The sequence below is a fragment of the Astyanax mexicanus genome, chromosome 3 (assembly GCF_023375975.1).
Source record: "Astyanax mexicanus isolate ESR-SI-001 chromosome 3, AstMex3_surface, whole genome shotgun sequence".
Lineage (NCBI taxonomy): Eukaryota > Metazoa > Chordata > Actinopteri > Characiformes > Acestrorhamphidae > Astyanax > Astyanax mexicanus.
Window position 1 is genome coordinate 61968121 of NC_064410.1, and position 14116 is coordinate 61982236.

The 14116-nt window shown below is 34.4% G+C and overlaps 1 protein-coding gene across 2 annotated transcripts in view; it reads right to left on the reverse strand.

The window, feature by feature from the left end:
• igf2bp3 (insulin-like growth factor 2 mRNA binding protein 3) overlaps window positions 1–13176 on the reverse strand; it is a 58623-nt gene extending 45447 nt beyond the window's left edge. Inside the window, exons 1-2 of one of the 2 annotated variants that reach the window (XM_022665334.2) lie at window positions 12653–13176; window positions 11357–11417 (exon numbers count right to left, since the gene is read on the reverse strand). In XM_022665334.2, coding sequence (XP_022521055.2) covers window positions 11357–11417; window positions 12653–12827 — 236 coding nt within the window. In that variant the 5' untranslated portion in view covers window positions 12828–13176. The remainder of the gene's footprint in view (window positions 1–11356; window positions 11418–12652) is intronic. The other variant, XM_022665335.2, reaches the window with a different exon arrangement.
• Window positions 13177–14116: the final 940 nt, after the last annotated feature.

Here is a 14116-nt window from a genome sequence, read left to right on the forward strand (position 1 = left end):
GCTGTATTTTCTTGGCATCAGTGTCCTGCCACACCCATCCCTTTAGTGTCTATTAGATTAATTCTAAAAATGTAGAATTGCCTGGTAAGTTGGTTGGATGTAATTATACACTGATAATAAACTAGACCCAAACTATTTATTTACTTACATTACTTACATTAAATTGCATTTTTTTTATGCTTTTTCTGCAAGTTTTGTGCAATTACACATTCTCACCAGAGGGGTCTCCAAATCCCCAAATCTTAGATTGTTGCTTTAAATGTGCATTAATGGATAATATTGAGGCAAATATGACTGAAATTATGTCCTTTATTTACAATTAAGACAAGACATGACAAGACACAGGTTATGATGCTTTACTTTGTGATGACAAAGTAAAATTAACCTCTGAGCTCTTCTTCAGATCTCTGAGAAAGCCTCAGATAAATTGTTGCTAAAGCTAAAAGCTAACAGTTTACAAAGGAAATTAACCCATAAATGTAATTTTATTAAACATGTTCATAAATCTCAGAGTTATCCAGGGTTACAGGGGACTTACAGTACAGGTCTTGCTACCTTTTTATTAATCAAATTAAAGTTTACAGCTTATTAAAGCATTAATATGGGTGTAGTGAAGATCAGATCATTAGTGAACAGTAGGATATTGCTAATATATTAAATACATAGAAAATAATAAATAAATCAGATTTAATGGTCAGTTGTGTTCACACAACCAAGAAATTTGGTTTTAGTTATTGGGGTGTCTTTAGTACTGTGACAATACAGTATATAGACAAGTATTTACAATATTAATTTAGTTTAAACTATTTTTGATGCTTGATAAAATGAAAATTCACACTTCTGGCATTTTATAAAGTACATTTCGACCAGAATCAGATTATAACCTCCTACTAAATAACATTCAACGGCATTCATATAACAACTTGGATCATTGAATTCTGGTGAAATCCAGTGAAAATTACTATATTTTATTTTTGTGCTAAATGTTGCAAAATGTAACCATAAAGTTTACACACAATATGCAGTGTAAAAAAAAAATTAAACGCACACAAAACACTAGACACACAAAATGCACAATACTTCTCTTTACACACAATTCTAAACACTTTTTGCTTGTACTCATAATTCACTACGTTTTTACAGTTTTTTGCCATATTCAGCATTCATAATTTAATACATTTTTGCCAGTTTTTCTTCCCCAACTCACTTTAAATTTTTATCAGAATTTCAGATACAATATCTCCTTACATCTCCTTACTATTGATTAAATGGTATTTTAAACTGCAATCCATTCATATTTTAAAGTGCTTTTGGATCATCAATGATCAGAGAATAAAATAAATAATAAATAATGGATCAACAAAAATGATCCAAAATATTTTTACATTGACTTCCACAAAATTTAATTTGAATTTTTTTCTTCTTTTCCTAAACATACAAAATATTACAATGCAACAATTACTACAATCACTTTTACTATTGACTAAATAGCATACTTTTTTTAATTGACTTCCATTCATATTTTGATATGAATTAAGTGCTTTTGGAGCAGTATTGACGTGAAAATGGCGTAAATAAATATATAATTAATAGATCAACGCAAATTATACAAAACCTTTACATTGACTTCCATTCAAAAGTTACATTCTCTCTCCTACCCCCAAACATACACAATATTACAATCCAATACATAAGACTACTACTTTTACTACTGACTAAATAGCATAATGCTTTTTTTTTATTGACTTACATTTAAATTTCGATTTGATTTAAGTGCTTTTGGAGCATAATTGAGAAAAAAAATGGTGTAAATAAGTCATGATTAACGGATCAACCGCAAATAATCAAAAATTATTTTACAGTGACTTCCACTGAAAATGACGCCCTTTTCCAACGCAATAATTACTACCACGATTACTACTTTCACTATTGACAAAAAAGCATAAGATTTTTTTTATTGACTTCAATTCATATTTTGATTTGATTTAAGTGGTTTTAGAGCATTATTGATCTAAAAATGGTGTAAATAAGTCACGATTAATGGATCAACACAAATGACCCAAAGTGCCTTTTACAATACCACTTTTACAATAAACTAAAAAAATAACTACATTTTTTTAATAGTCTTTCATTCAAATTTAATTTGATTTAAGTGCTTTTGGAGCATTATTGATCTGAAAATGGGGCAAATAAGTCTGTGAATAATGGATCAAAACAAATGATCAAAAATTGATTTATAAAGACTTTCATTGAAGAAAGTAGTTTTTTCTCGTAAACATAATTACTACTAGCGTAGCCTTGCATATGTTTATGTACTGACATATTTTAATTACATACATCCATAACAGCCCATTACACTCTTATATTATATTCCACTCTCTATTATTCCAGTCTAAACTGTTATACGTCCACGCTGGTGTAATTGGTCGAAGCGCTGTCCAGGAAAAAAATGGCCTTCAAAAAAAATCCACAGCAGCTAAACGCTCTGAAATTACAGCACGGCCAGGCTGGAGATAGCAGAGGACAATTTACTGGAAACACCTCCAATTTAATAATATAGAAAATAGAGAGATACAGAAATATACGTCTTAAAATCACACGCCACACACAAATTAGCACTGCAGAGAAATTCCAGCCTAAACGGCCATTAAAGCCCCCCAAACCCCATCCCAACCCCCTCAACACACACACGTACACACACACCCCCACGGAAACCAGTGGGAACGGCGTGCTGTTCCAGTCCTGGCCTGCATTAGACTGGGAATGCATTATGGAATGTTCCTCTCCAGTGGATTAACCTATAGGAGCGAGACAGAGGGGCGTGTGTGTGGTGTGTGTGTGTATATATAGTGTGTATATAGTGTGTGTGTGTGTGTGTGTGTGTGTGTGTGTGTGTGTAGGGGGCCGTAGCGTGTGTAGTGCCCCATTTCAGGACAACAGAGCCCCCTTCTGCCCCAGGGGGTGGGGCCTGGTTACTATAGTGACAGGTTAGCCTACAGACAGGATTCGAGAGTGTGTGTGTGTGTGTGTGTGTGTGTTACGTAGCGGAAGAGGAGGGCATCTTTTATTTACTTTTAAATCCTACACAGCGAGAGACGATGACGGCACACACACACACACACTATATAAACGAACACACACACGTCTACAGGAATGTCTGCGATAGCACGCCAACCAATCAGCTACACCAGAGTAACTGATGTATATTAAACTGGGAATACTATGACGCATTACATAAAACCCTTATTTACTATAATTATACTAATCATAATATAAAATAATATAATGAAGAATTGCTGTATTTTGTTGTGCACCAATACATTACACACTATTATACTGAAAGTAACCTAAATTAATTTTAAAGTATTTTAACAAAATTCAACACAATTAAAAGTGTAAATCTGGCTTTTAAATAAAGTTCCTTTTTTGTTTACTGTTTTGACTTCTACTGGATTTTTTTTTTATTGCATTCTCATATTAATGCGGTTATGTAAAAACAAGGCAGTGGAAGTTCAGGAGCATTTCAACTGGTCATTTAACAATAAAACCGGAAAAGGTTTTAATTTAATTTAATTTAATTAAAAAAAAAAAAAAAAAAAAAAAAAAAAAAAGGTTTACAATATAAAATCAGGAATTTATGATAAATGGACCAAACAAAACAAGCAAAATGACTTTGAAAAATCTTTAATTGACCTTTAATTGGCTTATGCATACTCTGATTTTCTAGTACTTTCTTTTGGAGCATTCTTGGCCTGAAAATAGTGTAAATACTTAAATAAGTCATGATTAAGGGATCAGCCATAAATTATCTTAAATGATCCAGAATGACTTTACATTGACTTCCACTGAAAGTTAGTTTTTGTGCCTTCTCCTAAACATGTACAATAGCATTACAATGCAAAAATTACTACTTTTGATATAAACTAAACAGCATTTATAATTGACTTCATATTTATATATATTTATATTTAATTACAATTACACAATTTTACTATTGACTAAATGGCATAAGCGTTTTTTTAATCGAATTCCACTCAAATTTTGCTTTGATTTATGTGTTTTTGAAGCAATATTAAGCTGAAAATGGCGTAAAAAAATAAATATATAAATAAATAAATAAATAAAAAATCTCAATGGGTTAACATGAATGACCAAAAATTACCCAGAATTCCTTCACATTGACTTCCAGTAAATGTTAAATTTATTTCTACTCCGGCAAAAGTGTCATTTTAAAAGATGAGACTTCTGCATTACTTTGTCAATACATGCACACACCCACACACACTTCCCACAATTACTACGTTTACTGTTGACTAAATAGCATAACCTTTATTCATTGACTTCCATTTAAATTTTGCTTTGATTTCAGTACTTTTGGAGCATTACTGGCCTGAAAATGGTGTAAATAAATAAATAAATAAAATAAATGTCATGATTAAGGGATCAACCACAACTGATTTAAAATGAACCAGAATTACTTTACATTGACTTCCACTGAAAGTTAAATTAGTCGTTTCCTAGACAACAATTTCATTACAATGCACTACAACTAGAATTACAATTACACTACTTTTACTACTGACTAAACAGCAAAACTTTAAAATTGACCTCCATTAATATTTTGATTTAAGAGCTGAAAATAGTGTATATAAGTAAACGAGTCATGATTAAGGGATGAACAAAAATGATCAAAAATTACCCAGAATGCCTTTACATAGACGTCCATTGAAAGTTAAGGTTTTTTCTTTCTCTTAAACACACACATCACCACAAGACAACAGTTACTACTAGCCTGACCTTCTGCTACTGACTAACCAGCACAAATCTGAGTATAAATCAGACTCCTGATCCACTAATGACTTCATTTCTGGATCTGATATCAGCCTACGGGAGTGTTGAGCATTTTCAGGAAGCCTCGTGACCAGTTCACCGTCTTTGACACACAATCCCGTTCAACACTGTTCATCCTGCAGTTTCAGCTTCAAATGACTCATCTGAGGTCATCAGCTTCAACACGCTTCCCCATACAGCAAGCTAACTGCAGCCGGCAGCGCCCCATCAACACAAATATCATTATTATTAATAAAATACACCTTTTATTTCACCTCTGACCTGCTGGAGAGGTGCAGGACTCTCATCTGCAGGACGTTTCAATCAAACGCTACACTGGGCAAGACTGGGAGGAATGTGGAGCTGCTGCAGAGCCCCTTACACACACTTTCTACAGCAGTTGAGGCCCCTTTTCATGCCCCCCCCCAAATCCACCCTCTCTAACACACACACACACACACACACACACACACACACACACACTCACTAGTGTGCACACAAACACACACACACACTGAAAACAGCCATTTAAGCCATCCACGACGACCCAGCGAAAGTACGAAAAAAAAAAATAATTCCTCGCAGTAGTTAACGTTCAAAGAACCCAGCTTAACACACACTAACACACACTAACACACACTAACACACACTAACACACAAAGATTAGAGCATATAGCAGCACTCTAGCTACCATACAATAACCAAAAATACTTTTAAAACCTTTAAACCATGATTTTATATATATATATATATATATATATATATATATATATATATATATATATATATATATATATATATATATATATATATATATATATATATATATATATACACACATATACAGTACCAGTCAAAAGTTTGGACACCTTCTACAGCAGTGTTTTTATGCTTTATTTCTTTATTTAATGTATTTTCTACACTGTAGATTAATATTAAAGACATGAAAACGATTAAGGGACAGACAAGGAATTAGGTAAACAGAGATAAAAAGTAAAAAAAATACAAGTAAAAAGAAATGGTGATTTGGAATAAGCTGGAGCAGCTATTGTTCAGCACCTCCAGGAACTCATTCCTTCAAGACGCTGAGAAAACTATTCCAGGTGATTCTCCCTCATGAAGACACTGAGATTAAAATCTCACCAAGAGTCTGCAGATCTGAACTCAAAGATAAATGTGATAATTAGAAAAATCTACAGTAAAAGAAAAAAGATTCTGGTTTATTATTAAATAGAGCTTTAATATAGTCATAAAAATAATAAAAATAACTAAAAACACTTATTCTCTATTCTATACATTATGGGTTGGTTACTCAGACTGGGACTAGGCCTAGTCTTAAGACTATATATACACCTTTTAATCCCTGTGTGGGGAAAAAGTTCCTATAGGTTCCCATAAAGGAACTTCACACAAATCACTTTCCTGCCCCACATATACACACACACACACGAGCTGCAGGCTTTACCCTGCAACGGCTGGTCATGGCGATGTGTGTGTGTGTGTGTGTGTTCGAGTGGGCAGACCCTCAGATTCTCCCAGGAAGAAATAAAGCTCCCAGCATGCACCTCTCTGCTCTGCACTTTGTTCTTATTGGCCGAATGTTCAAACCCACTTTACATACATGAACCCCTGACATGCCGCTCATACACTACACACCGCACTACACACCACACTAGTTTCTATAGGAATCTAAAGCAAGAACACAATTATTAATATAGTAAATTAACACATTTTATATTTAGGTCAGTGCCTATTAAAATACTCAGCTTATAAACCTGTTTACATTAATGGCTGCCACTCACACGGACCGCCACATTAATCACACTACACACAATTACACTCGTCTGCATACAACCATACAACATACGCTGTGATTAATCCAATATAGTGGACTACAAAAAAATTAAATACTACTAAAAATTTAAAATAAATCTGCACACACTTAATAACATAGTAAGCTAATTCATTATTATTTTTTATATAAAAAAAAAACTTTTAGCATTGTCATCACAATGTATGCATATGCGAAAGTAACATCGCAGGGTGTGCAATTGTATGAGCAATGTTAAGTAATTACATTTTTTTTTAGCATGATAAAAACGGTATAAATATATATATTTAAAATAAATAAAACAAATAAATTATTTGCTATGACTTTTCCATCAGTGGAATACTGTATTTATTGAACATTCAGCAACTGAACTTGGGTGAAAGGGCCTTATAATTTATAGTAAACTATAAATATATATAAAGACTGTTTAATTTCATGCAAATGGTGGGGGGAAAAAAACACCTCAGTGCATTTCAAGACTATAAAATTAATTCAATCCTGCAAACAGATTGTGCATATTAATATCGTAACATGTTGAATCCCTCAATATATTGCAATGCCAGTTTTTGCCCAATATCATGCAGCCCTACAAGCCACACAAGCCAGGCCTCTACGGTCATTTCAATACACTACACTACACTACACTACAATACACTACACACACAAATCACTACAGTGTACTTACAGGCTCTACAGTAATTTAACTACACCAATTACTACATACTTTAGTACACTACAAAACACACTGACCTTTATATTAATATCACTACACCATTCTACTATACACAATAGGTGCCACATTAATGGCACTATTTTAATACACTACACCACTTCACACTTCCTTAGAAAACTACACTGAACACACATAGGCTTCTACATTAATTACTACATACTTTACTACACTAAAAAGACATACTGACCTTCATATTCAGATCACTACACTATTCTACTATACACAATAGGTGCCACAATAATGGAACTATTTTAATACACTTCACACTTCCTCAGATCACTACACTGCGCACACACAGGCCTCTACAGTAATGTTACTATACTACACACTGCAACAATTGTAATATACTTTAAAAAATAATAATAATAATAATAATAATAATAACACAGCCTTCACAATAATATCACTACACTATTCTACTATACACAATACACAAAATATTGCCACATCGACACTATACCATTTACACCACTGTAACACACAGCCACCTTACACACATACAAACACAAAGATTAATGTCACTACACACTCTCAGACTGCCACATTAATGTCACTTCGCCATACTACACACACAGTAATTTAACTACACTCTACATCATACTACACAAAATATACAAAAGGTTGCATCATTAATGACACTACACACACTAATATACTACACACCCTCACACCTTTGTGCTACAATAGGGCTTCATGATATTGCAACACACACTGCCATATTAAAAATACAGTAATTTTCCCATTTTTTCCAGAAGTCAATAGCCCAACATGACAATCTGACTTTTTATTTGTATTAAGCAGCAAAATAAATACGAAACAAAAACATTGCACATTCAATGATATGAATATTGCGATATCAATGCTAAAGTGATATATCGTACAGCCCTATGCTACGCTACACACCCTCAGGCTACCACATTAAGGTCACTACACCACACTCACTATACACACAGACAGGCCTGGTCTACCTACATTAGGTCTGGATTTAAACAGTTTGGTACAGTAGTCTACCCAGAATCCTCATATATTACATATAGTGCAGTGATTGTTTATATACACATATATAACCCTTGAATTGACCTCTTATAGTAACGTCACTACAGTACACTATACACACAGTACTCCACAGTAGACGCCATTGTAACCCTACTAATACATCCACACCCTAAGACCTGATTACATATAATGTAAAATAATTACAAATGTATTTGTTTAATATTTATTTGCTCCATATCTAGACCACTTTAGCACACATATGGCCCCTGACATGGCACTGAGCCAGTAATATTACTACACTAAACTACACTAAACACACACTTTACACTCAGGCAGGCCTGGATTTTTCCAATATAGTGCACTATAAAAATCTGAAACTTGTACAAAATGTATAGCAACATATAATATTTAAGACTGTAATCCATGCAATGGTTTTGGTGGGGGGGGGGGGGGGGAGGGGTAAAAATAAAATAAAATAAAAATCACACCTCAGCACATGTCTACCCAATATAGTTTGCTTTAAACTTGATACAGAGAGCGCATGCAATTTCATAACATGTTGAATACCTGAATGTATTGTAGGGGTGGGCAATGTTATATCGTATACAATATATCGTGACACAGAAATATCATGATATTAAAAATCCATATCGTGATAATAGGGCTGTTCTGTCTTAAAAGTAGTCTATTATTTACTGTGAAGCTTTAGGTGTATTTATTGTATATTTGTTTCAGTTTGCAGTTTATATGCATGCACTAAATATTCTGCAATATTATTTGCTGCATTATATTATTTTATGCTATATTATTTATTTTGCCACATTATGATTATACTGTTATAGTATTATACTATATTCCTGAAATTAATGAATTATTTTAGTTTTCCTATATCTGCAAGTATATAGTTATCGCAAAAATACCCTGAAATATCGTGATTTTATTTTAGAGCCATATTGCCCACCCCTAATGTATTGCAATGTCAGTTTTTGTCCAATATCATGCAGCTTTACAAGTCCTTCAATACACGACACCACACACACATAAATTTCACTACACTGTACACAAAGGCCTCTGCAGTAATTTAACTACATTAATTACTACATACTTTACCACACTAAAAAGCCATGATACTGACCTTCATATTAATACACCTTCATATAATGACACTATACTGGTAACACCACTTTAAACAAACTTGTACACAATATATATATATATATATATATATATATATACATATACATACATATATATATATATATATATATATATATATATATATATATATATATATATATATATATATATATATATATATATATATATATATATATATATATATATATATAACAGATTATAAAATACTATGGGTATATGCCTGGGCTTAATAAAATATGACTAGCTTGCAAATATACTTGTTAATAAATTATACATATATAAAGAAAGATTGTTTCTTTTTTTTTGGCTGTTTTACACATTTTTTTCTTATTGGCTGAACATTTAAACACACTTTACATATAATAACTCTTGATTTGACTCTCATAAGGCCAACACACTACAAATAATATCTACAATAATTACTACACATACCAAATACACTACACAGGCAGGCCTGGCCTACTACCTACTTTAGGCCTGGATTTTCCCCAAACCCTAGAGGACTTTTTTTTTTATTACCTAAAATTGCATTGCATTAAATTATATATTGCATAAAATAAATCTACTTATTAAAATAATAAAACTAATTAGATATATATTTTTTAAAATGTTGCCAAATAAAATAAAAAAAGTCACTTTATACACACGCTTGACCTCTGACATGCTGCCACATTAACTTTAAAAAACACACTATAAAACACAGGGAGGCCTGGATTAACCCAATAAAATGCACTACAAAAATATTTAAAAAAAATACTTACACCAAATTACATTAAACAGCAGATTAAAATATTTTAGATTTATTTATGCCAGTGCCTTTTAAAAAACGCGCGCACACACTGCAAAACTCCGTGTAAATAAATGCAAAAGTCACACTACATAACGTTACACTGCATACAACGTTAAAAATAAATAAATAAAATATTAAAATGTTTGATTTGATTTTTCTAAGATGATATTAGGAGTTCAGTCACGTCAGTTTTACACATAACACACGTTTCACGAAAATCTCGTTAAACCACGTTAAAGCTCGCCACACTGGCGAGCATTACATGCAATCTTACCTTATATATATTTTAAATTTATTGTATTTATACCACGTTGCTTAACACGTATTGTATCTTGTAATCACGTGACGTCACGCTTTTTTTTAACCAGCTTTTTCTACTAAACCCCTCGCCTGGTTTAGCTTTAAATCAGAGCACGTGAACGTACACAAACCCGCAGCACGAGAAATACGACGTTTATTGACGTAAAAAAGCGGTATATTGTGATTTCCCCGCTTTATAGTGGTTCAGCTAAGCAGAGCTGGGGTTTAGGCCGAGCTGAAGGCCTCTGGGAGGCTTCTAATGAAGTAGGCTTCGAACCTGAGGAGGTCCAGAAGGTGCAGGAGGTGAAACACCACGTCCTTTCTTCCACAACTCGTAAATGGAGGCAACACAAAGCGTGGGCACGAGTAGTACAACAGGGTTTTTAAGACTCAAGCCTACAATGAAGCCTACAACCCACCGCCTGCTTCTGGAGTGGGGCGATATGGCGTGGCAGTGGCGTGTTTGAGAAGTAGGGTTTTCCCAAACAATTTAAACAACAATTCAAATAAAACCACAAATCAAAAATCGTGTCAAATTCACAACCATTCCTTTCCCAAAAGGTGTAAATGTGGCGTTGACGGATTAGCCCCAAATTAAAAAAAACTAAAAAAAAAACTTAAAAAAAAGCAGATCTTTTTTTTTTTAAGCCTTTTTTTTTTTTTACTCCACCAAGCTCCAAACAACCAAACAAATCTGAGTATAATCAGAAATGCTTACCTTTGTCGTTTAGGGACTGAATGTTCAACCTCTAGAAGTTTCCCGTGAAGTTCTACCTTTCCTGCAAAATCAAAACGAGCACTTTAAACCATTTTAACCAAAAATCTGACTGCTGAATTAACGCTAGAGCCGCCTGTCGCGTTTTACAACAATCCCACTATTTTATTTGACTGTTCATAATTCTTTAAATCAATTAAACTTTCATATATATTCTATATTTTTTATTCAAACACTTGGATAATAAATCTTCTCCACAAGAAAAGAAAAGCACATTCACGCCGGTGCCTACTATCCATCCTTATATCCTACAAAGTTAACTACTAACCTACCTATTTACGTTACTGCACTACTAGAGATTAAAAACAAACAAACAAACAAAAAAACATAAGGCGAAGTTGCTTATACGCTCTCAATCCTTCGAACAGCAGGCCTCAAAACCGTGTTTGGAGACGTATTAGAGGACAGTTGTGGTTTTATATATAATGGAAATAAAATGCACTCATTTTCACGTCTACATTAGGCTATTTGTCGTAAAAGGTGTAGAGTAGCTTTTCTTTTCAGACCCTTTTTTTGTTTTGTGTAACCTTAGTTTTTAATCGAGAGAGTTTGCAAATGTATGAGTGAGCATGGCCTACAAGACTAGCCAACACACAAACACTAACACAATCTAATCTAATACAACCAACCCAAAATAAGAGAACATACAACAATATAAAACTCAACCCTTATGCGCGACCATGTGCGACAATGGTCAAATGTGGTCCGGTTTAACTTAAAAAGATTGCTCTCTTTTTTTCTTTTTCTAGAAATTTTGCAAAAGCAAAAGCTCCAAGACTCTACTACTACAACTCTCTAACTACACTACTCTGCTGAGTCTACAAGTAGTAGAGCTTGTAGCTATAGGGTACTATAAAATTAAAGTAGAATTAAAAGGCATTGAACATAAAACAAAGAGATATAAACATATGACGGATAGGAAATTTTAGGTTGGGTTGTTTTTTTTTAAACACTTTTAGACTTCCTCGAATTGGTTTCTTTAGTTCCATACCATGCATAAAAAATAAAAATACAAAAACAAAAAAACCTAGCTACTACCTACCAACCTACCTCTGCTCAGGTAAGTTAGAGACCACCACTAGAACCATATACTACCACTACAACCAATCACACCCTCCTTCCCTCACCTACTCAGTTACTCCCTCCCTCAAAGCACGCGGCGTGGCTCGCGCCTCGCACCTCTCGGTAACCTTGTAACCTTGCGCCTAAAGCAACAAAGTATCCATCCACAGCCCTCACCTGAAAGTGTATCGATGGCCTTCATGGCTATCTTGTCGTCGGGGCAGTCCACGAAGGCGTAGCCGCTCTTGACCAGGAACGGCGCGCTGAAGGGGATCTTCCACTGCTCGAAGATAGTTTCCAAGTCCAGCGCGCTCGCCTGCTCGCTCACGTTGCCGATGTACAGCTTATTCATGTTGCTGTTCGCATGCGAGAGGAGGGGGGTGAGCGGGAGAGAGCGCGAGCGAGCGAGTGTGCGTGCGTCCGTCCGTGCGGCGGCGGAGAGCAGCAGCCCGCGGATGGGCAGTGCCGGAGAGAATGCTGGATATTTGATGAACGGGATCTCCGCGCCTGCTCCCTTTCCCCTTTTCTTTCTTCCCCTCCTACTCTCTCTCTCTCTCTCACTCTATCTCACTCTATATCTCTCTCTCTCACACACACTCTAGCTCCACCAGTAGGTGGAAGAAAGAGAGAGCAAGAGAAAAAGAGAGAGAGCAACTGGGTAACACCTACCTCACCAAAATTCTAATTCACCATACCTCTCTTGTTTACAGTAATTAATGAGATTACAGTATTTTTGCACGCGCAACTAGTGTTTTTATTCTAATACATTTCTTATTCTAACTTTTTTTTTGTTTTATAATGCAAATAATCAACAAAAACATATTTTGTGATTTTTGTTGCTGCTAATCTTGTGCTACAAACTCTTAAATCTTGATCTTGAAACTACTTCTTTTTTTACTTAGATTTTATCATTTTTATTTATTAATTTTATTGAGGTTTTAAGCTGTCCATACTGCAATTTTGAAATTGTGCATTGGCTTCTTTGAATATTCAAAATTTTAAAACTATATTTTATATTTTGCTTTCAAATGATGCAAAATCAGGATTTGGAGGTTGCGCAAAGATATTTCGTCGTCTTTGTTGTTGCTAATCTTGTGATGCGAACAACTTTGAATCTTGACCTTTTTAATGTATATTTTATTTACATTTTACAACTTTGCATACAACAAACAACCATCTTCCCATCCACACTTCAACACACTTATCCTCAGCTACTTTGAATATTGATCTTAAAACTGTGTATATATTTGCTTCCAATATTGCAAACAAACCACTTGACGAACAAATGCTGCACCAACACAGCGCACAACAGTTTTAGTCCTTTTTGTTGCTTTTATTTTTATGTTGCATTACTCGCCTCCAAATAATGCAAAACCAGGAATGGACGGATGGGTGGGTGGTGCACCAATGATGTGAGCCACGTGCTCGAACTAGGAACTCAGAAAATCAGATCCTACATAATCTAAGCACGACGTACTGGTGCATCGGTTGGTTTAATCAGGTGTCGGATAAGGTGTTGGACCTGCGGGGGTGGGATAAATTAACTGGGGGTGGAGGTGAAGATGGGGGTGGGGGTAAAACCTGGATACGTGTATATGGGTACAAGGAATTCCGTGCAAGCTCACTTATTACTCACCACCA